The sequence below is a fragment of the Chelmon rostratus genome, chromosome 4 (assembly GCF_017976325.1).
Source record: "Chelmon rostratus isolate fCheRos1 chromosome 4, fCheRos1.pri, whole genome shotgun sequence".
NCBI classification, from domain to species: Eukaryota; Metazoa; Chordata; class Actinopteri; order Chaetodontiformes; family Chaetodontidae; genus Chelmon; species Chelmon rostratus.
Genome location: NC_055661.1, coordinates 22031350 through 22056469, shown reverse-complemented (window position 1 = coordinate 22056469; position 25120 = coordinate 22031350). Strand labels below are relative to the sequence as shown.

At 42.8% G+C, this 25120-nt stretch overlaps 1 protein-coding gene across 21 annotated transcripts in view; it reads right to left on the bottom strand.

The window, feature by feature from the left end:
- Positions 1-708: 708 nt before the first annotated feature.
- celf5a (cugbp, Elav-like family member 5a) overlaps positions 709-25120 on the bottom strand; it is a 176179-nt gene continuing 151767 nt past the window's right edge. For 4 of the 21 annotated variants that reach the window (XM_041935675.1, XM_041935676.1, XM_041935679.1 and 1 more), the window contains 6 exons: positions 22101-22247; positions 14560-14708; positions 5861-6066; positions 5464-5550; positions 3990-4073; positions 709-836 (listed from right to left, as the gene is read on the bottom strand). In XM_041935675.1, coding sequence (XP_041791609.1) covers positions 709-836; positions 3990-4073; positions 5464-5550; positions 5861-6066; positions 14560-14708; positions 22101-22247 — 801 coding nt within the window. Of the gene's footprint in view, positions 837-3929; positions 4074-5463; positions 5551-5860; positions 6074-14559; positions 14709-22100; positions 22248-25120 lie in introns of all 21 variants that reach the window. The other 17 variants (XM_041935677.1, XM_041935678.1, XM_041935681.1 and 14 more) reach the window with 6 other exon arrangements.

Here is a 25120-nt window from a genome sequence, read left to right as displayed (position 1 = left end):
TTTCAGTGTTTTTTTCTTCCCGTCTTTCTTGCACTGTGCCATCTGTTACTGTTAAGTCCCCCGGTGACGCGCCTCCTCCTCTTTCGCATCTTCCTTTTCTGCCGTAACCTATATCTTCACAAGTAAATGCTGATATGTCTTCAAAAATTCCTTATGTGTTGATTTTTTTAAAACATATTTTGCTTTCAAAGAAAAAAAGTTTAACTCCTCCGAGATATCTTCACGTGTCCTCTAAAACCTGAAAAACAGAAGAGAAAGGCAATTTCAGATCTCACTGCTCATTAGACTGTCATTCAAAAGACCCATTTCTTTAAACGTGGGATAGTTCAATATGGCTCTATTATATCAGTGTAATGGTCTGGAGAGAGCAGAACCCACACTGGCACACCAATCAATCTTTGTCAATCACGATGATGACATATTTTCCTATAATTAATACTCCTGCTGTGCAGCATATGAAATCAACCCCTATAGTTTCTACGTGTGTGCAAATATGAAATCTCTAGAGACATTAACATATTTAGCTTTACATTCAACGATCAGGAAATACATTTAATACTTAAAGATGAGAATATTATAAGCTCATAAATAAAAAAAAAACAGCTGACACTCGGCAGAAACAATGTCCTGGATCTACATCTTGAACCAGTGACGGGGCTCCGACAGGCTCACCTGTGCTGCTGCAATGAATACTGAAGGTAGGCTGTGTCAGTAAGGGCGGCTGGCATCCTTCGGTCTCTTTAGCTGGACTTTCAACCTCTTCATGCCAATCTGAAAGCCGTTCATGGCTTGAATAGCTGCCTGTGCACTTGCAGGGTTGTCGAAGCTCACGAAGCCTGTGAAAAGGGAAGAGTTCATTAGCCCCTACGAGAGTTAAGATGATCGTGAGTGCTGAGATGAGCTTTCACATAAGAAGAAGAAGTCAATATTTGGAGATGATATCTGCTGCAAATGACTCAACTCAACCATGACTCAGTGAGGAAAAAGGTGAGAGATGCAAACAAATATCTCTCAGTGTTCCCACTGCTCGATGGTCACAGCCTGTCTACCTCCTGAAGGAGTCTAGATGGCGCTGTTGAGACAGGTAGCACCTTGGGGCTGCCTACCAAGCGCTCGGTGCCTGTGACAGCCTGCTATAAAGTTGTTTTTAAACAAAAGTTTTGAATGAGAGCGTAACATGTCGGCAGTGTACGCCAATGTGTTAGAACCAGCTGCTTCTTTCTGCACAACTTCTCATCAACCTTGGCAACACTCCAGATGCAACAAGTGTGGGGGTGTAACTGTCATAAGGCATCAGTTTATTGTGATGTTGTCTCGTGGTTGACAGTTTTTGTCTGGAAGAGATGTAATATCAAACTGTTTGTGATCCTTCACGGAGGCATGTGAGGGAGTAAGACATATCCAGAACTCTGAAGGTTAAGACAGATTTTGGAGTGTTTATGGGAATATAAAAGATGGGTCACACTTTATATTAAGGTACACATATTCACCATTAAGTAGCTGCTTATTAGCATGTAAATTGGAAGCATATTGGCTCTTTATTAGTCATTATAAATCACTTATTAATGCCTCATTCTGCATGACCAGTTTTCTCTTAATATCCTCCTAATCATTGCTTATTGATAATAAGTTGATGAACTATGATCTTAACAACTCTAACCCCCAGAATAGGGCATTAACTGCTTTATGACTAATAAAGAGCCAATATGCTACTAATATTCATGCTAATAAGTAACTAGTGACTAACTAATACATGTACCTTAATATAAGGTGTGACCAAAAGAGGTAATGAATCACTTATCCATTATAATTAGTTACTTTTGTAATTAAAATACAAAAAGGAACTTATCAATATTTGGTGGTAGTGATTCCATCTTTGAAAATATCAGTAACCAGCAGTGGAGGAAATACTCACAGTAATAATGCCATTATGTAGAAATACTTTTTTACAAGTAAAAGTCTTGAATTCAAATTTTTATTTCAGTATGGAATCAGGTCATTCTATACCTCTTTAAACTTCAGTATAATACATATATTATTAGATTATAATTATTGGTGCATTAATGTGTTATGCGGTAAATGTGACGTGTATCTAGTGCATGCGTGTATCGGGCCACTGGTAATCACTCTCATGACCAGGTCATCCTAAAAATATTTCCTGTTTTTGACTTTATAGTATCCTCTTCAACATTGCTTTCTGGCATCCCTAGAAAGCCCCAAAATACGGAAATGAATGAGCACAAGTCACCGTGCAAAGTAGTTCGAGCAAAACAAGAGCAAACATAGTTCATCATGAGGAGACAAGTCTGCCGCAGACACAGAACCCCCTCAGTGCTTTTCCCCAAGATAACACCCCTCCTCAAATCTATGCTGAACATCCTGTTTTCATCATGTGTAAAAATAAAGCCTTGAGGATCCAGTGACCAGAAACTGCAGTGGAGTGTGTCTCTGCTTGATGCGCTCCCCTGTGTCTGTGGTGTCATTAGGAACAGTCGATGACCCGTGAAAAACAGCAGGAGCCTCTCCACGTCCACAGCCACCTGGGAGAGATGTCTGCCTGGCCTGCTTGGCTCTGGGCTGGCCCATTAGGGCGAAGGCTGGGCAGCGCGGAGGAGGGCTGAATGCGAGGCTGAGGAAAGTAGAGAGGCAGGGAAAGGAGGTGACCTCCTAACCCACCATCAGGTTAACACATTCGGGCTGGGAGCGGAGATGAGATGGAGACGAGATGCAGGCTTAGAGCTGTGAGCCGTCCCCTCAGTCTTGTCACACATTGCAAGTCTGCTTTCTCTGTTTCCCTGTTTTTGCACACCATCAATCTAAGTTTATCCCCTCTTTCTCCTTTCTAGATTAATTACACCAGTGTGCTCCCTCCTTCCCGAGGCCTAACATTATGTTGTAAATGCATAGTGTATACGTCAATACTGCAAATAGCTCTTCTTTCATGAATTTATATGTTATTAAGTTCCCCCAGGGAAACAGGACTGGCGATCAATTTTGCCCTGGGTTCTGCAGTTCCCTGAAGTGAAAACAAATGCTGATCCATAATTGTCCTTTGCCTTCCTCCAACCCCCCGCCCGCCTGCCGCCATCCCTGCCTGCCTCCTCAAAGTTTGTATAAGCCCTGGGGCTTGTTGGTGTGTGTAGGCTGACGGAGCTAAATGGGACGGGAGGCGTGTGAATCAGGCCCAGCAGTGAGGGTATTGACAGATATTGGGGTTACGGAACGGTGATGTGGATGCTGATGCAGCACCTCGAGGTTTTCAGGTCACACAGCTGCCAAACAGAAACAAGGACATGGGCTCTGATCGACTGCATCATGGCGAGTTTGGTAGCGGTGTATTCAGCACCTTTTTTTCTAATGCACGGATGCCAAAACACAACAGTCATCAAGATGCAAATTCAGGTCAGTCAGTCAGAGGTAAAATGATTCAACCTTCTGTCTGGCTGCCGTCAAACATCATCAAAATCTACAGCACCTAAGCAAATGTTTGTTCACAAATACCTATTGTTTGGTGCGCAGTGTGAAAATAAAAGCTTCCATTATTGTGAAAATGTAACTTACACTATGAAGCTTCACGCCTCAGCTGTGAGTTTTTACACAACACCCACAAATGTCTGGATGTTCCCAAAAAACTACAAGAGATCAGACGGTGAGAACAAATTTTGTTTTCTGCAAGACTCCTGAAAACATCCATTATACATTTCCCTTGAATGCACTCATTTAAATAGGTAGTTAGGTCATTTTTATTTACATATTAGAAATCATAGAACAGTTCTGTGCATCCAGACCTGCCAAGAATTACAAATATAATCATACTCAGTTTTATCTAAGAAGAAGTCAGTAAAGGTATAAAGAAAAAGTAATTCTTATACGGCGTACTGTGCGTCGTGGACTTGATAGTTGTGTGTGAGTGGCAGTGAGTAACTCACCGAAGCACTTGCTCTGGTTGGTTGCTCGGTCCATGAAGACTTTAGAGGAGATGACGGTGCCGAAGGGCAGAAACATCTGCATGAGTTCATTGTCTCCAAACTCCTGTGGCAGGTGGTAGATGAACAGGTTGCAACCCTCTGGACCTGCGAGAGAGAGAGTGAGAGAGACAGAGAGAGCGAGACAGGCAGAGAGAGAGAGCGAGAGAGAGAAAGAGGAAGAGTGAGAGAGGTTTTGACAGCTGTGAATTTGTCATTTTGATCTATGCAGTCTTTCATGTCAACTAAATCAAGATAAGTGGAAATAGATTTTCAGGACCGTCTGTGACATTATCAGTGATAAAACATAACTCTTCTTAAACACACAGAAACTAATTGAAAAGTTTTGCCTTTGATTTGCTGATACCATGCAGATATTGAGAGTGGATTAAAATTTTCTATTTACATTTAACCAGCTTTTCAGATTGAATTTGAAAGACTGGTTCTAGATGACAGATCACATTATTCAACTAGCAACAATCTATACTTTGATCAATGTGCTGCAAAAAAAAACCCCAACTCGCCGTAAAAACAAAAATAATATATAAATATGTCCCATTCTGCCTCCTCTCCCCTGACCCAGCGGTGGCTTCACAGGTCCATGAGCTGCCCTGTGATGCGGTTCTGGCAGGTCGGCAGGGTGGGTCCTCTAAGTCTGGATTTTGCCAGTGGAACTTTGCTCCCCATTTTATTTGAAAAATGTTGTACAGTTACAGTTTTCTTGGGCAAAACTAGTGAATAAGAAGAAAACAAACCTGTCATGTGCATGATGTTGAAAGCTGAGGGTTTGATTGCTTCATATGTTGCTTCAATCATACTTTCACATCTACTGTGTGACACAATAATTTGTAACACCGAACATTTAAGACATAGCCAATACTAAAAGAACTGCTGTTACTAATTAACTGCAAATTATGCAACTTCAGTGCAACCCGACTGTATTATTGTTGTGTAAACCTGCAGCAGGTCTGAGTGGAAACCATCATGCTGTGAGTTACTTTATCTTCAAGTGAGCTGCCACAATTTTCCTGTACCCCTACTTTCAACATTTCCATTTATTATAATATTTTCATCTGTGTTGCAGTGCCACTATTCTCACAGCTAAGGGTTTTATTATACAAGCTTTAATTACTGCCTGTGATAAAAAAGCATGGCCCTACATAGACAATATATAACCATTTTTAAGATGTACAGTATAACATAGTCTTATTAATACTGTTCTATCACCCTCATGGTTTATATCTATTACCTACGACGAGATGTGAAGTGCATTCTCTCAACCGTTCCACTCTCTTTATCTATTACACAGAATGAGATGTGTACAATGTTAAAGTGCTACTCTTCTCTCACCCTCACATTCTTCATATATGTATTACACAGAATGAGGTGTGTACAGTGCTAAAGCAATAATGGTCTCTCGTGCTTGTCTTCTTTATGTGTCCATTACACGGGATGAGATGTGTGAAGCGTAAAAGTAATAATGTTCTCTCACCCTCACCTTCTCTCTGCTGCTGCTGCTGGATGACCTGGGGTGGTTGGGGCAGTGTCTGGCCAATGGGAGTCAGCGTGGTGGCTGGGTAGATCGCTGCAGAGAGGTAGAGAGGGGTAGAAGGAGTGCAACAGAGAGAGAGGAGTTTAAAAAAAAACGGGATCCCATGGAGGACGGTGTCAAGGATGCTTAAGGTCGATCACACAAGCCTAACATGTGTAATCAAAGGCTCTCTGATGCTGTGTTCTAAGGCTCTGTCCCACACGATCTGAATACATACAGCCTCACACTCACACAGTAATTACTTTGCAGTAATTGTCCCATAGCTGATACACATTCGGCGTTAACAGCAGACTGTAAAATCTCAGAAATACAGCGTAGTAAACAAAGCATTCCTGTCTCACACCTGTGTATTGCTGTACTCCGGTGAAGGCTTGCTGGAGGGTGTCAGCCGCGGTGGGGCTCTGGGTAGAGTAGGGCGGCAGGCCGTTGGTGTACACAGTCTCCACAGCAGGGTGTCCGTTGGGCTGATGAGGGATGCCGGTGAATCCGTTGACGATGGGCGTGACGATGCTGGGCACGGCGGAGGTGGTGATGTTGGCTGGTGGAGAACTGAGGCCTGCTGGGGAAAAAAGGTTTATTGTTACTGGACCATGAGGACTCTATCTACATAGCTCTACATGATATTACAAAACGACGTGGGTAAGTGTACACGTAGACACGCTTTCCTACTGTGCACAAAGAGTAAACACTCACGTATAAACCCCAGCTCAAGCAGACCCACACACACACACACTCACACAAACACACAAAGCTTGTGGCCACGAGCTACACTGCATCTCCTCTCTAATGCAAGGACACGGGTGAGACGTGAGTCTGTCACATATCCGCTGGTTGTCGTGACACATCCTGCAGGATAGCTGGGAAGTCAACCTGTGAAAAATGAGCCTGTCCGTAGTGTTTGTGCGATACCCTGCTGGCTCCTACAGCTCAGGATGATGAAACCACTATGCAACTTCTGAGCGAGAGAGAAGGAAAAAAAGGAAAAAGATCTGGACTAAATAGAAGGAGATTACAGAGGGAGATCTGCTTGAATGAGCAGGTACCAAAAACACAGAGATGCCTCTTACTTTTATACATCATAAAAAAGACAAAATAACAACAGTTGGCAGTTTGACAAATGGGTGGGTCGTAGCATATATGGTACACGCCTGAAAGGCAGTTGCAGGATGGTTCATGAGTGGAATTGAAATTGGATGGTCCCTGTCCTCTCTCATTCAATGCATTTTAAAAGGACCCTCCTTTGAAAAGTGTTTCCAATTATGCCGGGAACATCAAAGTACCCATTTTGAGCAGAATCTCACTGTGTGATGGTCTCTCTAAAAGGGCTGCTCCGTGGCAAAGCATCCAAGCTCGTTGAAGTACGGCTCCCCTGAGGACCACCTCTCAATCTGGAAACCCTCGCCCTGATTGGACAGAAAGCCCAGGTTGTCACGGAAACCCTCCAGCGTGCCATATCCCCACAATCTGGTGCCTGAGTAAAGAACCTCCTGTGAGAGGTGGTCCAGATAGGGTAAACAATCACATCCAGTGCACACATAACACGCTCTGAGATTTATGCTAATGCCACTGTAAATATGCTGTACATCACACCCTGAAACCTCCCACCACTGAGTAATATCATCTACATATCCATATGGAATTGCTTTTCTTCTCCTTTATCTACAATTTTTCGTTTCCTCTCCTTTCCGTCTCACTCTCCTCCCCCTGCCTCAGCATTTAAGTCATGAGGAGGCTGACAGTCAGGCAGGCAACTGCAGTGACCAGGGGAATTGCCCAGGTCCAGTGAGAGCTGTTGTGTCTTTTACACTGGTTCCTTTTCTTTTTTCTTTCTTTCTTTCTTTCTTTTTTTTTTTTGAAGCCTCCCCACGATTGCTTGTTTCCCGCGGAGCTGTGATGAATTAGACTGCAGCTTCAGCCCATTCTCCTACCAGGACCCAGGAGACTGCCGCTCCTATTCTGAGGGCTAGAGACAGCTAGTCTGCTCGGGCCACACGCACTCTACTGTACCGCCAGATAATGCACCCTCTCCATCATCAGGCAAATTCATTTTCCAAGGCTTAGCAGTGCTGTGGGAGCGCGCGTCTACGTGTGTGTAGCAGTTGTGGTGATAGTAGGAGTAGCAGTTGTAGTAGTAGGTGGTAGAGTGGACCCTTTAAATGCAATTACATAAGCTCTAGGGTCAGCAGTTGGACATAATGTCTGTTGTAAAGGAGAGCACATGACAGAAGAAACAGATTGGGGCCACCAAGACCAGTCAGGTTATCATACTGGAAATGTCACAGCACGGAATAAGCATAAGAATCATACGTGTAATAAAGCAGCAGCGATATTAGTAGTGAGGCGAAGCTCTGAAACATTTATACACAATAACTAAGCTAAACTGAATGGTAAAAAAATACATTGGCTGGGTTACACAAGTATCGGATCAAAACATGGGGCTATGATATGAGGAGAATATAAGAAAGCCATTCATGTAGCCTAACCATCACCCCCATCCTCACTGTCACAATGGTCCAATATCCAGACCCTGAGAATGTTCTCCTCATCTGAAACTGGGAAATAGTTCCTACTAGCCTGAACTAGAAAATAACAAGACATTTTCATTTTATACCTCAGTGGACATATAGTTCTTTCATTGTGGGAAATTGTATTCATAGTCTGTTTACAATGCACACACAAGGATGCCGATATACATGTGGCTGTCAGTGTGTGCTACGTGTATTGGCCTGTAATAATGACATGTTGTTCCCCACTCTGGCATGGGTGAATGCAAAGCTACGGGAGAGCAGATTACATATTCCATACTGCTAGCTCTTAACTATCACTTCTCCACTCTTAATACTGCAGGAAAGAAGTCTGCACTGCTAAACAGTATGTATATGTGTATGTCACATAGAGTATATTTATGTTATGGAGGCAGAATTCACATTCATTTTCTTGCAGGCTGCTTCTTAGAGGGGAAAACTGTTGATTTGCTCCTTGCGATGATTGCTTCACGAAAGAAGTCTTCACATTCGACAGAAGTATTTATTATGCTAATTATACATTCAAATCAACGAGGAACGCTATACCCATACTGGAGAGTGCAGTCATTACCCGCACAAGGACTGCCTTTCGCTGGAGCAAGCAATAAGCACTCAAAACAGATGCTTTCATCTAACTGATTTAAAATGTGATGAATTTAGACTCAAAGAGGGAATGTCTGTCTGGTCCTTAAAGTGTGAATAATAAATCTGAATATGGGAAGGGCACCTTTTTCACAAGCCAGTTGGTATACCAAGAAAAACTGTGTGACTTTGAATACTGCCCTTAAGTAACAAATAAATATGTGAAGCAAAAAAAATGTAAATGCACTTCCAAATGAATGTGTTTCATTGTCTTATACATATTTAACTGCACATGAATATCTATTTTTAAATGTGATTGAGGCATAGTCTCTTCTTAGATAATGTGTGAGTCCTTCCCCTTGAAGACCCTTAAACATGTTTTCTCAATCAGCTTCTGACTACAAATGATGGACTCCCATAATTTGCTGCCACCAGAACCTGATGACAGTTGGTGGGTTGCCAGGTCACTGTCATCCAAATCAGATTAACAACACCAACACAATCCTGATGGAGTAGATTTGTTTTTACTGTTAAATTCCTCCTTACACTGATGGGATAGCAGTGTCCATCAAGGAGCGAGAGCCCGTTGTGTGCTCCATGTAGTTGCAGAACAAGTCCACTGTGAAATACCTTGTGCATAACCTGGTGCAGTCACAGATACCACTTTCCACGAAGTGAATAAATTCTAGCCAGCAGGCCCGTAACCATGACACTTGGAACAAGGTTTGAGGTGGCAAACCACAGAAGATCTAACTGACAAATCTAAGCCCTGCATCACTAAAAGTTGAAGACTTTCACGACATTAATGGCTGAAATTGGTTGTTTCAACCACGGGAAAAACAGGTTAGTTTTATCCTACTGATGATGTGTTGTTGCATGGTAAACACACATCATATTTTTTCCAGGAAGGAAACATGATTGGATTTTGATATAAGAATATTTTTTTTCGGCATTTTCAATTTCAATTTTCATATTTTCAAACAGGTGATGTACTAGGTAAGGGTTAAAAAGGCATTTTTCATTTCATCTTGACATTAATAACTAACTTTAATAAACAGCACTTTAGTTTGTACTTTAGATAACGCTTGCTTATTTAGTCATGAATATTTAATTGTACAGAAATACACTTTATAAGATTTGAAGTTTTAAGGGATTTTAACTTTAATTAAAGACTTGTTGCCATCATTACACAGACCAATGATGTGCACTTCTGTACTGAGGGATTTCTACTCGAGTTAAGTGGCATTGCCGCCTTAGTTAAATCTGCCTCCTGTTTGTTATCTACATTTGTTAATGTTTGTGAGAATCCGCTTCTATGCTGATGACGTCACTGTGTCTAAATGAAGGCTGAAGTGAATAGATTAAAAAACAATAAGAAAACAGAATTTAATTATTAAAACACAAGGTCCATGATGTTCTTGAGGAAGAGATTCCATCAAAGCTAGAACTAAACTTCAGCGATTACCAGCTATCGTCTACTGAAGACCTCAGCGTTCTGGGAATAGGAAACTGTCAAGCTCCAAACAACTGCTCATCATCTCCAGCAGGGCAGGCCTGAAAATGGGAGATGTGAGGAGAGTTGCAACTAAGCTAAACATAAGGACTCTAGCCGCATTCTACAGTGTTTTCCCTGCTGTTAAGGTCTTGTATGAGATGTACACCAACCACTTGACAAAGGCACTGTACCACTTAACACCACCACTTCCAAACAAGCTTCCTCAAATCTTCTGGTCAAATGTGGAATAGCCTCCCTGAGTAATGTGCTGGACAGAGAAAGCATTTAAGGGTGTACACATCCCAAAATACATATTAATTCCATGTGAGATAAATGATAATTATAATAAGTAATAAGGTTTGGTGCTTCATCTTGTAAAGCTTGAGCCATCAGTATTAAATACAATATATGGCAATATATTAAATACTAATTTGAAAACAACTAGGCCTCTAGAGCTGTTTGCTCTACTCTTGAGGCGTATGTACATACAATGCATTGACCATACCAATGGGCCTGGCTTTCAGATCCCTGAGCAGACTAGCTGGGCAGCTTGTGAAGCTCTGCTGCTCGTGCGAGGCTCAGTTTTGCTTACACAAAACATTTTTGGTCCTGCCAGTAGCAGTGGCTGTGCTCTCTGAAAGTACTCGCACGCACCAGGAACATGGATACCTTTTGTTGCCACAGAGCTGTTCACTTTCGCTCTGGGCATTTGTTATGAGTCTGATGCAATAAGCCTGATTTAAACTGAAAGGGGGGAAATTTGTATCAGAGGGATAACGTCCCTTTGTGCAATTGTTTGCCCCTGAAGATAGAATGATTGTAAAAGTAATCTAGGGGAGAGTAAAGTCTTAAAGAAAGCAACTACAGTGAGTGCATTTTTCCAGTTAGTATTCCTGTCTCTAGCTCTTTCATCTACCTCTGAACAGACTACAGAACTAGGTTTTGTTACAAATAGCTTTGATACGATAAGTCACACATAGCAGTAAATCTTTGGGGTTCAGTACTGATGCGCTGCTGTTTTTTTATTTTTTGTTTTTGTAAGTTAACTTCTAACATTATGCGCCCTAAGCATTTGTTTTTATTAGAATTGGCGGTTAAATATACCATGTCTTTATATCATGTATGTGTGCATCTTAGAGGACAGGTGCACATATTGAGAAAGATCAGTCTGTCAAACAGCTCATTAGTTTCATGGTGTTCGTAACCATGGAAGTGCTCCGCACTAATGGTGTAACCATGCTCAAATCCAGCGGGGGTGTTGTGCCACATCCAGCCTGCCTGTGAGTGGGTTGTCTCTGGCTGTGCAGCATCTGCAGTATATTTTGTGTAATATGTACTTGCGCATGTACATCTTCAGTGTGGAGCAGCACCATGCAACAGAACATTAGAGGGACTTTGATTACACACTTCTCACATCCTAACAAAGCCTCCTTGACACTATGTGTTGTGCAGGATCTGTATCTCTCTCCGTTTCTCCCTTCCTCTCCTCCCTCACCCTCTTTATCTACCCGTCTCGCTTTCCTGTTACTCCTGCTCTGCCTCTCTCTCTTGTTTTGTTTAACTTTTATTTCTTCTGCAGTGCTCAGGGAGCGGCACCTGGTGAACATTATTTTCAAAAAGCATCATCATGCATCATTGTAAGGATACATGCTCTAATCAGCTGAACCATCTGGCAAACGGCTTATGCACCATCAAGCTTAAATGCTTTGCATCTGTTGATCAAATGGATGTCTCATTGTTTTCGGAGTAACACCCTTAACCTCTGAGCCTCTTGTACTTCAACTTGCTGTCACAAACAAGATTTCTTATGCTGCAAAGGTTATACTGGTCATTTAAATAAAAGATTAATGTCACACGTTTACCTCAAGATCAGGCAGGATTTTTCATCGACTAAGCTACTACTCCAGCTTTATGCTAATGCAGAGCAGTGTGTGTAATTTGGTGGTAGTCTAGCCATCAATTGGTAACAGCTCTTGTTTTGAAAGGAAACAGGACATTAACCTTTCTACCTCTCTCTTCTTATGCTTTTCTACATTTGACACAGCTGGCAAATGCCAGATTTATAGATTTGTTTAGACTTCTAATTTGGTTAATGAGACAACTTAATGCATAAATTACACCTCCGTCGAAGCACAGAAGCACTCTGCTCCCAGACCCTAAAAACAGATTCTGATATTACAATGAATTATTCCACTGACTCGTGGCAGACATCCTACAGTCTCTCAGTAGTGTCAGAGTCTCTTGGCCTACTTATACAGACAGCCTTGCCAGTAATGTTATGTATTCCTTCAATGAACTCTAAATAAGTCATAGCCACAAGTGTGAAAAGGGAGAGAGAAAATAGCTGTGTATACCAAAGCAGCAAGCTAGACTACCACTCCTGCAGCTGCTGGCAGCCACACTCAAATTAATGAATGAAGAACAGGGAAATGAAACATATCATATTTATGACAGTCCTTGAAAATTCACGAAAGCCATGCTTTCTGTCAAGGATTAATAATATATTACATTCAATAATAAAAGGTAATCAGTCTACTGTAGCTTACACAGGAGCATGTCCGAAAGCAGATAAATGGCAACGCTTCACACAAATCTGATTCACAGACTTAGAGGCACTCACTTCTCTTGCTTTCGCTCTCCTCTGTTTCTGTATCAGAAGCACAAACGTATTTTTTTCTTTGACAAAAGCCAAGTTGTTCGCACCTCATGTCGCTGATTGATACGTGATTGCCTTTACATAAGTAGTTTAGCTTTTACAGAATATCTAACAAAATTCAGCAACATTTAATTTAGAGTAAAGCACTGATCTTGGCTTCTGAGAGGCTACAGTTGAGAAACGAGAGACAAAGGCTGCACAAACAATACAATCAGACACAAACACACACACAAGCTGAGCATCTTGCTATACAGTTGCACTATCTTTCATCAGCACTATTGTGTTGTAGAATACAGGTATGCATGCAGAACGCAAAGATCTGAATTGCCATACTGTCAGTGCTTTATGCATCAAAATAAGAGGCTTCTCAGCAAGACTGAGCTCCACTTTTAATCACTGTCTTTGATTGATTATGCCGCCCAAAAGTGCACACTTTGCACCGAAAACATCAACGTGAATATTTGACAAATGGGCTTCCTCTCCCAATATATTGCCCAATGTTGGAAATTATTGCACATGGACTGTACACATACAGCATGTGCGTCCACTGGCATGTTCCATCATCTCACCGTGTGTACATGTGTTTATTTGGCTTGAGGTGGAGACATGTGTGATTAATAAGGGCGCCGTAGCATTGATTTCCACACCTGATGTGCTGTCTGTCCTGTTTATTTTAATTCAACTGACTGTCGTGAATTACTGTAAGTAAACCAGTACCAAACTGGATTTGTACAATAAAGCTGTCCTTTCTTTGTGTCTGTGGATGAAGAAGTGAACAGAATACCAACTTAAGAGAATATTTTTCTTCCCCACAGGAACCACAGTGCAGAGAGAATTTGATATAGCGCAGCAAGTTTGTAGTATGAAACTGAATTCCTATGATGGCTATAAAGAAAATCTAAAATAGGCCTTGTTGCACTGGTGGCGGTTCTCTCTTCTCTCTCTCACACACACTGATTGGTTTAAAGTTACCAAAGTCATCACCTTAAAAACTCAATACTGCAGTGTTGACAAAGTAGGTGAGCGAGGCACAACAAAGACTTGGATACTGTATTATTTATTTCGGTTCATGCTTTTGTTGAGCAGAGAATCTTGAAGTTTCCTCTGTCTCAAGGAAAATGAAGCACTGCTGAATAAGCAAATGTGATGCAGTGGGTAGGTATTTCAAAGTCCTTCCTTTTCCTCTCTAATGTATCTGCATAGGAGGTGTTTGTTATGGAAAACAAAAGCAACTGCATGCAGATCATGCGCAAGTGCTTCAAAGCACAAGGTCAAAATACTACAGGGAAATTAGCCTCTTATCTGTAAACTTACTTATTGACATTCTTATTCTGCTGCTACTATCCCCAAATATCTTCTGCATTCACAAGCAACATAAACATGCAAATCCTATTGAACGTATTTTTTTTTCATATTAGTCTCTCTTTCTCTCCAGTGGAATAATTTTGGATTACCAATAAGCAGGCACCCTTCCTCTTGGCCTTGCTGCAGCTCTAGTTTTTTTTTCATTCTCACGCTGTGTAAACACACACACACATGCAAATATTCACATATACATTTGCAAAAACACAAGTTGACCTACAAGCTCACTGGCATGTACGAATACACACACCCGCCCACACAAAACCTCCACACACTATCAGTAAGACATTAGCACAAGCATACAGGAGACTGTGCTTGTTGCATCACCCTCCATCCACAAACACATACACAGCCACACACACACACACACTCACAAGAGGAAAGGGAATGAAACTAAGTGCTCACCCAGGGTTTGATGAAACTCACCCGACACCGGGGTCATGGGGGTGGGTGGGAGGCTGTTGATGTTGAGCGCCCCCATCTGGTGGATCTGCGTGGCGGGAAAAGCCACGCTAGGCGTGAGGTAACCTCCGTGGCTTGCTGCCATGATGGCTGCCTGCTGCTGCATGAGCTAAAGAAGAGGGACACGGAGAGATGGGTGGAGGAAAGGGGGGTTGGATGGGGTGTGTGCGAGAGAGCAGGAGGGAGACCAGGGTGCGAGAGAGGTGAGGGGAGGACAGATGGTAATGAAAAATATAGTAAGTTGGGAAGGAGTCAGACAAAGACGGGAGAAGGGGAGCGAGAGAGCGAGAAACATAGCAAGGGTAGAACAGAGGGAGGGATGTATGTTGAGGTTGATGGATGGATAGTGCATGGGAAGTACAGAGAAAGTAGAGCGGAATAAAAGAAAAGGAAGAAAAAAGAAGCCTGTCAACCTATGTTTAGTGAATCTGTCTATCCTCCCAGCAGGAAGCCTGTCACCAGCTGCAGAAACGATTTAATAGCTGTCTGTTGGGCTCATACAAATCAAGGCATTGACATGTGCACATTATCTCTGTCTTCAGGGAACAGGCAAAGTTTGCAGAAGTGTTGCAATGCTTTTTCCTTACATTTGTCAAACTTCACAATACTCCATTTGGCTGTATAGAGATCCTACAGATGTCTCACACTCTCTTCTGTTTTTCCCCGGACTCATTTCTAATTTTTCTGATGTATTTGTAATGATTGCTGCTTGTAGCCTGACATTCATCCAGAGTCCAGGATTTTCTTTGTTTTATTATTCAGTTGTAAACCACTAGGCCTGTCTCTGAGCTGGTTTTGTCAGAATAGAAAGCATGTTGCAAAGAGAATACATTCAGGGCTGGAACTTCACTAAATGACCACAGTCTTTGCCACTGAAAAGTCGTTTCAGAGACATACTTCTGCCAAACAAGATTGTGTTCTTTGGGAGGTAGAACTGCACTCTGTTTTGAGGTGTCACTGAATCCAGACCTTGAGTCATTACAACAATATTTCCAAAGCAGGCGTAGCTAGCAACTCAGATTCCAGACCACATTAGTAATACAGTATGTCAGTCAGAAAATTGCAGTGACAGTTGATTTTCACCCATTGGACAACCCCACAAAGAGATAAAATCAGTAGTCTTTCATTCACTCTGCATTTTCACTTAGCATCAACTGAGAAGTGAGAGCTGAAACTATTTTCCATCAAATGCAGCCCCACAGAGTGTTTATTCATATGCATAGGACATGCTCACATGCACCGCTGCCCTACACTGCACACACGCACGCACACACACACACACACACACACACACACACATACACACACATACACACACACACACATACACACAACATGCATGAAGAGTGATGGAGACAATTTGAGTTTCCGCACTCAGCTTAAATTCTCCCTGGGAAAACCACATGCTGAATGCTTAATTCAGAAGAAAATCTATCATTGTACAAGGCTTTTGCATGTTGAGAACTGGTGGCATCTAGGAAATCCACAATATTTTGCAGGCTATATAGCCATGTAGACCTTGGTGGTGTAGGAATACAACCACAGCTGGACCAACGTCTTACTACTGTCTCCGCATGTTTAATACTGCATAGCTGCAATGTGTCAGGGGAGCTGCTGATGGCTGTGGCCTGAGAATGACTCCTATAAGCAGAAATCAAACTTGTCTGCCACTGGCACTAATGCTAATGACGATGTTGTGAGACAGTGGAGCTATAGAATGCCACTCTGCTTGCATTTGCATGGGGACCCTGCAACGGAAAAGCCAATTATTTTCCCTCAGTGCCCCTGTCAGGTAACCAGAAAGCGGCTGTCCCGCTGTAGAATGCCCAGCGCTGGCATCTCATCCATTAGCCACATGCCTCGCCACTGCTATCTATTAACTCCTTTTGTCATTTGCATAATTTCAATGTGACAAATGGGGATCATCCATTCCTTTCCAAATAAGATGAATTGAGCCTTTAAGGGGGCATAGCGGCAAAAGACAGCAAGGGAACAAGAAACTAAACAAAAGCAATGACACAGAAACAAACAAAGAGGTCTAAAGGATCTGGGGCTCCCTTGCTTTGGCAATGCCATGACTGCCCCCCCCCATTAGGATGTGAATAGGGTTGGACTTCAGGATGAAGGGTCTGACTGGGCTGGTATTACAGAATAAACACTGTCACACCACTCAGTGGGCTCTGCTCGCTGCTTTCAGAGGGGACTGGGGACTTGGGGCTGATTCTAATAAGCTTGCAACCTATTCGTTGTGGGCCTTACACAAGCTACAGGCCTGGATGGAGTAGTAATGGAGTGGGAGTGAATACTAGCGACTCTAGAATACTAGCCTCTCTCCCACTCCATGTCTTAGATAATGTAGTCCTTAATGCCATCCGTCAGATTGTCATGGATAACAACTTCGGCATTCATTGATGCCTCGTTCCAAATTAAAATGCAGCAAATTGGAACCCCAAGCATGTAATTATGTTGGAATGCAATGGTTAGTACAAACGGGCTCCGATAAAAAATAAAAAAATAAAGAGCAGAAAGCAGAGTAGTTATGTTGACAGAGATATTCAAAGTCGTTCCATTTTAGTTTTTGTATGTATATGCTTTTTTCTCCTTCTTCTTCAACATTTCAAAGGCATTATATTCAAAAGCCATTCCCGTTTATTTATGCACCACCCAATAGATAGCAAATGTCTCGGGTGGAGAATGAGTCTTCATCATCACAGACACAACCTTTTCTGCTTCCTCTTGAAAAGAAAGGAGGAGGGAAGAAAAGGCAGACAGAAACAAGGGGGACAAAAGAGAAGCGCGTGAGATGAAAGGGAGCAAAGAAAGTTGCCCGGGCTCCAGCAGCATTCATTTAGTGTCAGACATCTGCTTTTTTATTGCAACCTGATGGCATTACTCTCCCCTGGTGCCAGCAGGCAATCACCTCTTTATCACATGGCAATTATCTCTGTAGCGCTGCTCTGTGACTCACTGACTCTCAGCACTGTCACATGTGACCCCATATAGCCCAACCAGCTGGGGACGGAGGGAGAGGGAGGAGAGAGACAAAGAGAGGGAGATAGAGGGTGAAGAAGGTTGAAAAAATGAGGGGGAGAGGGAGACAGTAGGTCAATGAGGTGAACTAAGAGACTGAAGACAGAAGACTGAAGCTCAAGGGCCTCATTTGTTACCCCCATGCTAGCCGGCTGTATTTCCTCTGAAAGATTTTAATAGGTTTCTTCATCTGATGCACTTTGTTATGTGTGTATATGTGAGTGTGCAGAGCTAGTCCTCGTGTAAGTGTAATACAGCTAACCAGGTCACACACACGCTCATGTGTGTATATGCGTGCAGGCAGTTTACGGCACAGTCAAATCATGCAGTAATGTGCTACCATCATTTCTCATGTGTGCTGCGTTGCAAAAGGCTCTATTTGAATGTGAGTCCCTCCAACAGGGGGAGATGTTTCCTAATGTGAGTTTACAGTCACCATCCTCCCTCACATCCACCCACACATTGTCACTATTAGCACCAAGTTAAAGCATTTTCTCTCCTCTCATTTATCTATCATGCCCGGTCTAATGCATCTTTTAGGGAGGCAATGGGGGCATGGGTGCTGGAGGTGCTTTTAAATCTAAAACTTGCCTCTTGTCCTCTGACCCAGCACGCAGTCGTCCACCTGAAGAGACCAGGGAAAGCTAAAATGGCTGTCTTCACAGAGCGACACGGCTTTAGATGACAGAGGAAGAAAAGTGACTTGAGTCATATCTAATCATGTACAAATATGATGTTTGTGTCTTGAATGGGAGATACAAAAGGTAATAAAAGCTGGTTTTATTGCCTGCATTCAGCGATTCATGGGAGAACTATTATCACTCACTACTAACACTAGAATGAAACATGGGATCTCACGCTCTCGCTCTCCTTCGGCTTGTGTTTTATGAAATCACCTTTTTGCAAATAGGATGTCTCCTGTCAGAGCACACCAGTGTCTGTGTCTATCGTGAAAATGGCACATTTCTCATTTTTGGCACATGTTGTCAGTGTTGTACCCCTCCAATTTGTGTTCAGAGCCCCCTCCTTCTCCTGGTTTGACTAAAATCCAATTTACTGGCTGTCAGCTCAACTCTATAATCCTATCCACTGCTGTAGTGGAGAGGTAGCTCTTTGAATTTACCATTTACTGTACTCCCTGGTTATAGCTATATATACCATCTCTCCCCACGTCTGAATTCTATACTGTGCCACCTCCTCTTCTCTTGGCCAGTGTATATGGAGAGTGGGCGAACATGTAGTGTGTCTTTGGAGATAAAGTCCTTTCTCTGTCACTGCAGGTTTTTCGTCTTGGGGGAATATGTGTAGTTTATCTTGCCGCAAAGAAACATTCATCGTATCACTTCAGCACATTCCCGGTGGCTACAGGGGAATCAAGGCTGCACACTACGTGCATGCAGCCAGCACCAATGACTGTAATGTAATCATAACCAGTGCACAAGCAGGACACCCACACTAAAGATAACTAATATTTCCCTTTATTCCATATTATTATGTACCTAGCAGTCTGAACCAGTATTTGGATTCATTAAATAAGTCTTTAGCAAGATATGAAAACAAGAGCCTCACTGAAAATGCATTACTGCCTCTTGTGCACTCATTATTTTATCAAAAGTTGGGGTGAGTTTATCTCCAAGGTTGCCTTGCCTCAGAGTTTCTCCACCGACTTGCTTTATTTTGCTAAATTCATTATATGCACGTACATGGCACCCACAGTCTCTGTGATTCATAATACTAATACAAGGAGAATTTCACCTTCACTAACATCATTCATGCTGTATAATCTTTGTGTCGAGAAACCACATACGTGCAATTTCTCCTTTAGATTTAATGGTAATTGATTCTCTCTAATGCTGAAGTATACCCCGTGCCCTTGTTACTTTCACTCGGAACTCAATTTCCTAGCATCATCCTGCTCTTTGTCATATTATATGTGTGTATCAGAGAGAGGAGAGGGAGAGGGGGAGAAAGAAAGAGCATTTGCTGCGCAGTGCGTGAGTGTGTATGCTCTTGTGTGCGTCTGTATGAGTCGACACGGGTCTCTGCCACTGTAAATAAGAGTCATGGCCAACCTGAACGGGGCACAATGGTCTCCCCGCAGACCGCCACTGCCTCCACCACCCCTTAAACATTTGCATTTCTCCACATTTCCTGGGAAAGGGCTGCATTTCATGAATGGTAATGAAGGTGGGAGTTTTACTGGAGAGAGCACAAGAGATGGCCTCGCAATTACTCTGGGATGGTCAATTTGCACATTTCACACTGGGTCCCACGGCTGTGATGTGAAAATGAGGGAAATGGATAAGCCCCCAAGACCTGGCTAACGTCAACAATTAATCCTGGCATTTAGAAAGAGAAAAAAAATATGACTTTGACATCCAAATAAGTACAGGAAAAAATGAATTTGTGTTCCTCCTTCTCTGTAAATAAACACTCTGTGGATGTGTATTTATGCAGTGTGTTGTGACAGGGGCCCAGATTTTTATCTCAGCGCTGGATGGAAAGCTCTTCTTAAATTCATTTTAGCTTGCTTCAAGTAGGTTGTGCGTGAGTGTGCACGTGCGTGCACGTGTGTGTGCTCTGCCTCAGCGGGGAAGAAGAAAGTTTGTGTGCAGATAAGTTGCCCATGGAATATTCTGAGTCAACTGTGGCCCCTGAAGCATCTCATGGGCCCAGAGGGAGGGACAGTGGGAGGGAGAGGGGAAGGGTAGAGAAGTAGTGTGATAGAGGGTAGAGGGGGCGCATGGTGAGAGGGGCTGCATAGGCTGTCTGAACTCATCAAAGAGCCGGGGGTCTGCTGTGTGTGTATGGTGCCATGCCCTGAGGGGGGGTATGGTGAGGGGGGGTAGGAGGGCAGAGGGAAGCTGATGAAGGGGTTGGAGGGTACAAGCTAACTAAATGTGTGTGTGCCTACGTGCAGTGGGTAGTGAAAGCCTGAATGTAATGGCATAGCGGCACTGCTTAAGACGAGGAAGAAGTGGTGCTGATGGAAGTGATGATAGTTTGGCAAGCTAATTTTCACTTAGAACAGTGTCTACCGAGTAGAAACACAGAAAAAACAAAAGCTCTCTCTGTGTACTGAAATATACTTGAAAAGTTATAAAACACAGATTTCAGTGGCAGATGCGTTAGAATATCTGATGTTTATTTGGACCAAATTACAGCTAAGCTGAAGGGGAAAAAAACTGAGTTAAACTGTGTGTCCCATGTGTGATGTGAATTCTAACACATCAGTGGTCCCAATTCAGAAATACACTGAACTACCCGAAGGGGATTACAAGTCAAACAAAAATGATGTGTTCGGTACTAATTAGCAAACATGGGGACAGCATCGCTTGCTGCAGTCACAACACAATCCAAATACTTGTTAAAATCCACTATGTGTCAAATTTTTATGTGATCTTTCAAGTGACTCTGATTGTGTGAGTTGTGTAGTTAAATTCTGCAGAAAAAGGACACAATCCTGGTGAAGGTTAGTGTTCTGTCCATTCATCTCACTGTCCCGGGGTTGGATCCACAGCAGGGGTTGATTTTACCAGTGGAGGGCTCCTAAATTGTAAATTTTCAAATTCTACACATATGGCCATTAAACATATTGGCTATATCAAATTTGGTTGGTGGAATAAAAGATATAAGATTCATGCATTCACATCTAGAATAACAGATTTTTTGGGTCACATAGGCGCAGCGAAAGAAGCTGTAAACTCAACAATCACATATTATTTTTTAGATTGATATGGCAAACTTGTTCTACTTGCATACTTATTAACACAGCAGATGACGCTTCTCCTGTCCCTGCCTAAACCCGATGTGTCTTCTTCGTTGTCCTGGTTGCAGCTGCTGTAAATCACCTCAATACAGTACTCCCGGTCATCAAACTGGATTGGACATTGGTCTTGGAGGCTGTGTTCAGTCCCGGTTTGGCTGTGTTCATTGGGAGCCTGCTGAGCCTCCTCCGGTTCTAGCCACTCGCATTCCCCGCTGGTTCCCCCCGTCCCACCTAAAAACCTCCTCCTTCCGGCGTTCAAAGCTCTTATGCTTGCAATGTAACCACCAACACTCCACTGGTGATCTGAGCTCACAGGCAGAGTCAGCTGAGGGTTTATTTTCAAACAGACAAATCAAAACTTGGTCGACTAAGGCTCTTCCCTTTGACCAATGATTGACTATTAGTGGGCAGCCCTAGCAGGTTTTTGGAGCTTTTTGCCTGAAATCGCTGCCTACTGTGTTAGGGATAGTGAACCAAAACAGTGAAGCTGCGGCCCATAAGAACAAAATAATGAGGTAAAAGATGCAGAAACACCTTTCACATACGTGTCCATTATTAATATCCAAAATCATAATTTGAGTGTGCTTATAGCAGCTTCAAGGACTTTATTGAAAAAAAGTGAGGGAGCAGTATCCCAACATCCATTAGTGTGTTTCCATATGAGTTGTTCTGTGTGTGCTACATGCGACTTTTCCAACTCACCGCATGTGCGTAAGAGCTGTAGGTGCTGAAGGGAAGGGCGATGGCTGGGTTAAAGATGCCAAACTGCCCAACCATCTGCTGCATACGTCTGATGGTGCGCTCCTTGTCTGTGTCGGCAAACTTGACCACCAAGCTGGATGAGGCACCCTGAGGGGGCAGAGAGAAGAAAAAATCAGAGGGAAAAGAGCACGGATACTTAACCCTGCTTTACTGCAAGCACCTATCACGAAAACACTCAGTCAGTCAACAGTAGGATCACAGTCCTACAGCATCGCATCCTCTATGCCCCAAAAGGCTTTGAGCCACTTCAGGAATTTGCCTATGTGACTGCTAATTGTAATGATTTACTACATACTTTGAGACAATCACTATAAAAGGTTTATAAATAAATAACAGGGCATGAAGAATGTTATTGGTTATTATTTCTGATTTCTTAGTATGCCATGTTCATTAGCAACAACAACTGATGTTAACATCAATATCTAGTGAGCTCCTCTAATTGCATGTCAGAAGGGTTAATTTTGTGTTTCTAGATGCACCATCATTGCACATTTGTATTATTGCAGAGAATAGTGCCTCCTTATTTTGTGGCACACATAAACATGAAGCTAAAAGAGATATGTGAAGAATAAAAATATTCCACCTATTCAGTGAACAGCTCTGTAGGAAGACGTGCAGACAGAAACCATCAGTTCCTTCAATCAGGACTTAACATATGTACAAAGTCACTCGGGACAAAGCAGCCTTGCTGTGCATGACATAAATACTTTATATTTCCCCCCAGCTTATCCCCTCTGGTACGGTACATATATGTAACCTTGGTGCTCCTTCCAACAGTTAAGGTTAAAAGATCTGCAATGTACAATCATTTGAAATAAGAGCTACAATTGGCAGTGATTCCTATTGACCTTGGTGAAAAGTGTTCTTCAAAGAAAATGTTGCTTTTTAGGGCAATTTTTCTCATTCTGTCCTCCTCCTGTTTTAGCTTCCCTCCTCCGTTCTTTGGCTCTGACTATCCATCCCCTTATCCACACCATTATCTCTTTCTGCAGCCCAATAATGAAACTGCAGGTGTGTCTGCCACACACCCTTCATTAAGAATCTTCAAATGATTTAGCGCTACAGTTGACCTTTTGTGTGCTCCGCCTCTCCTCCCCTCTGTGCCCCCAGACTGGCCAATCGATCCACATAAAAGGCCGAAATATTACTCTGATCTGACAGTGTAGAAAGGTTGTGTGTCAGTCACGATAAGAGCCCCCCTGAAATTGATGCAAGATTGTCAATAACAGTGGTGACTGGTGAAGTGCCTGGATTGAAGGTTGTGAGGTTAGGGCTGTTAAAGGGCTAAAGGGGTATTTCTTGGTTTGGTTGGATCTGGGTGAAAGCGTTGGACTAGCTGCGTTGGACTACAGTCAAGCAGTTATACGGTAAATAGCAACTGTAATGCTAGCTATATTGTTGCAGAATATATTCATGTTTTTATTTTCTGTGTTAGCAGTTTTCCCTGCTTGAGGTCCCAGGAGTTCTGCTAATAAAGACATCTACAGACAACAAGACATGTTTAAAGACAGGCGTGGGATCTTTTGACTCTAGCATATAGATTTTATCCTCTTCCTTACTCCCCATTTTTCTCAATATTCCCCGAAGCCCTTTCTTCCTGGCTTGCTCGCTGGTTGAATCACAGGTTTGAAGGATTGCAGGTGAGTGGCTAGGTTAGTTGACTGTCTGACTAAATGGCTGATTGTCTAGTTAGTTGAGTGATTGACTGGCTGCCCGGCTAGTTGGTGAGATGGTTGGCTAACTGGCTGTCAGACTGTCAAGCTGGCTGACTCTGGCCAGCTTGGTGACTAATTGTTTTGCTTCTTACTGTATTACTGCCATCCTGCCACACCGGAACAAAGCTTTTCCCTGTCACCGAGAGCCACGTGTGATTCTACAACAAACAGGATAGGAACAATCTCTTAAGCAACACCTCATATATTCAAACTATACTCAGTCGCTCAGGTTCATGTTGGCACTGTTGCAGGTTCAGGGTTGTCTGCTGTGTCTGTCCAGCTTTTTTACTATCTGCATCATTAACTTTATTATGAGGCTTAACTTTGGGAGAGTCCAGGACAGGGCAGTGCAGGACCAGAATACAGAGAAGATGTGCTAGTGCATATTGAATATTTTAGCTCCCTCTCACAGTTAAAAAAAAAAAAAAGAAAAAAAAGCTATTAATGGCCTACCCTCTTTGGTAATGAGAACTGCGTGTTCCTGCTCTGCTTCTCTAATTTTTGGGGAAGGCTGGGTTTTTTAATCGGAGGATATTAAGTTGGAACACCGCAGTCAACCTCTTTCCAGCTAGTACTAGACTGGAGTGCATCTGCTTGAATAATAGAAACATGGTTTATTGTGAATTGACCTGTCTGCTTGTATTGCATGTATGTGCCACTTTCTGCAAAGCTTTTTTTCAAGGAGGTCTACACGCCGACTTTGCCCTCCCACTGGTTCTCTTTAGGACACCTGAATCGTACCGCTTGTCGGCTAAGCGTCCTTTGCCACATTTGTTTATCTCGCAGGTTTGCCCGGTTAGGCCTGTCAAGATATCAGTGAGCAGAATCTCCATTGCTATAAAGAGGGGAGGATGAAGTGTGAAGTAAAAGTCTCATTAAATTTTTAAGCTGCCAAGTGTGAGCAGAATCCCCCCACCAGGCGGCTCCCAGCTGCCTAGAGAGCCATTGAAGGAAGGGGAGTTGAACAGGGGGGATAAAAAAAAAAAGGCACCACAGAGATTTGGAACCAAAAGGAAAGTCTGCCTCTTTATAGTTCCTTCTCATTGCCAAGGAGGCTTGGTGTCTGTCCAAGCTTCACACCCAGCTATATGCTCCACACTTCTTTAACTTTAAACATATGCCGGCTTGCAATAGTGCAGGGTAAAGCTAAAAGGAAAGCTGATCTTGTGTCCTGTACTGGCATATAGCTCTATTGGTTTTGACTGTCACACGGTGAAGTCCTTCATGGTGTCCCAGCCTGCGCGG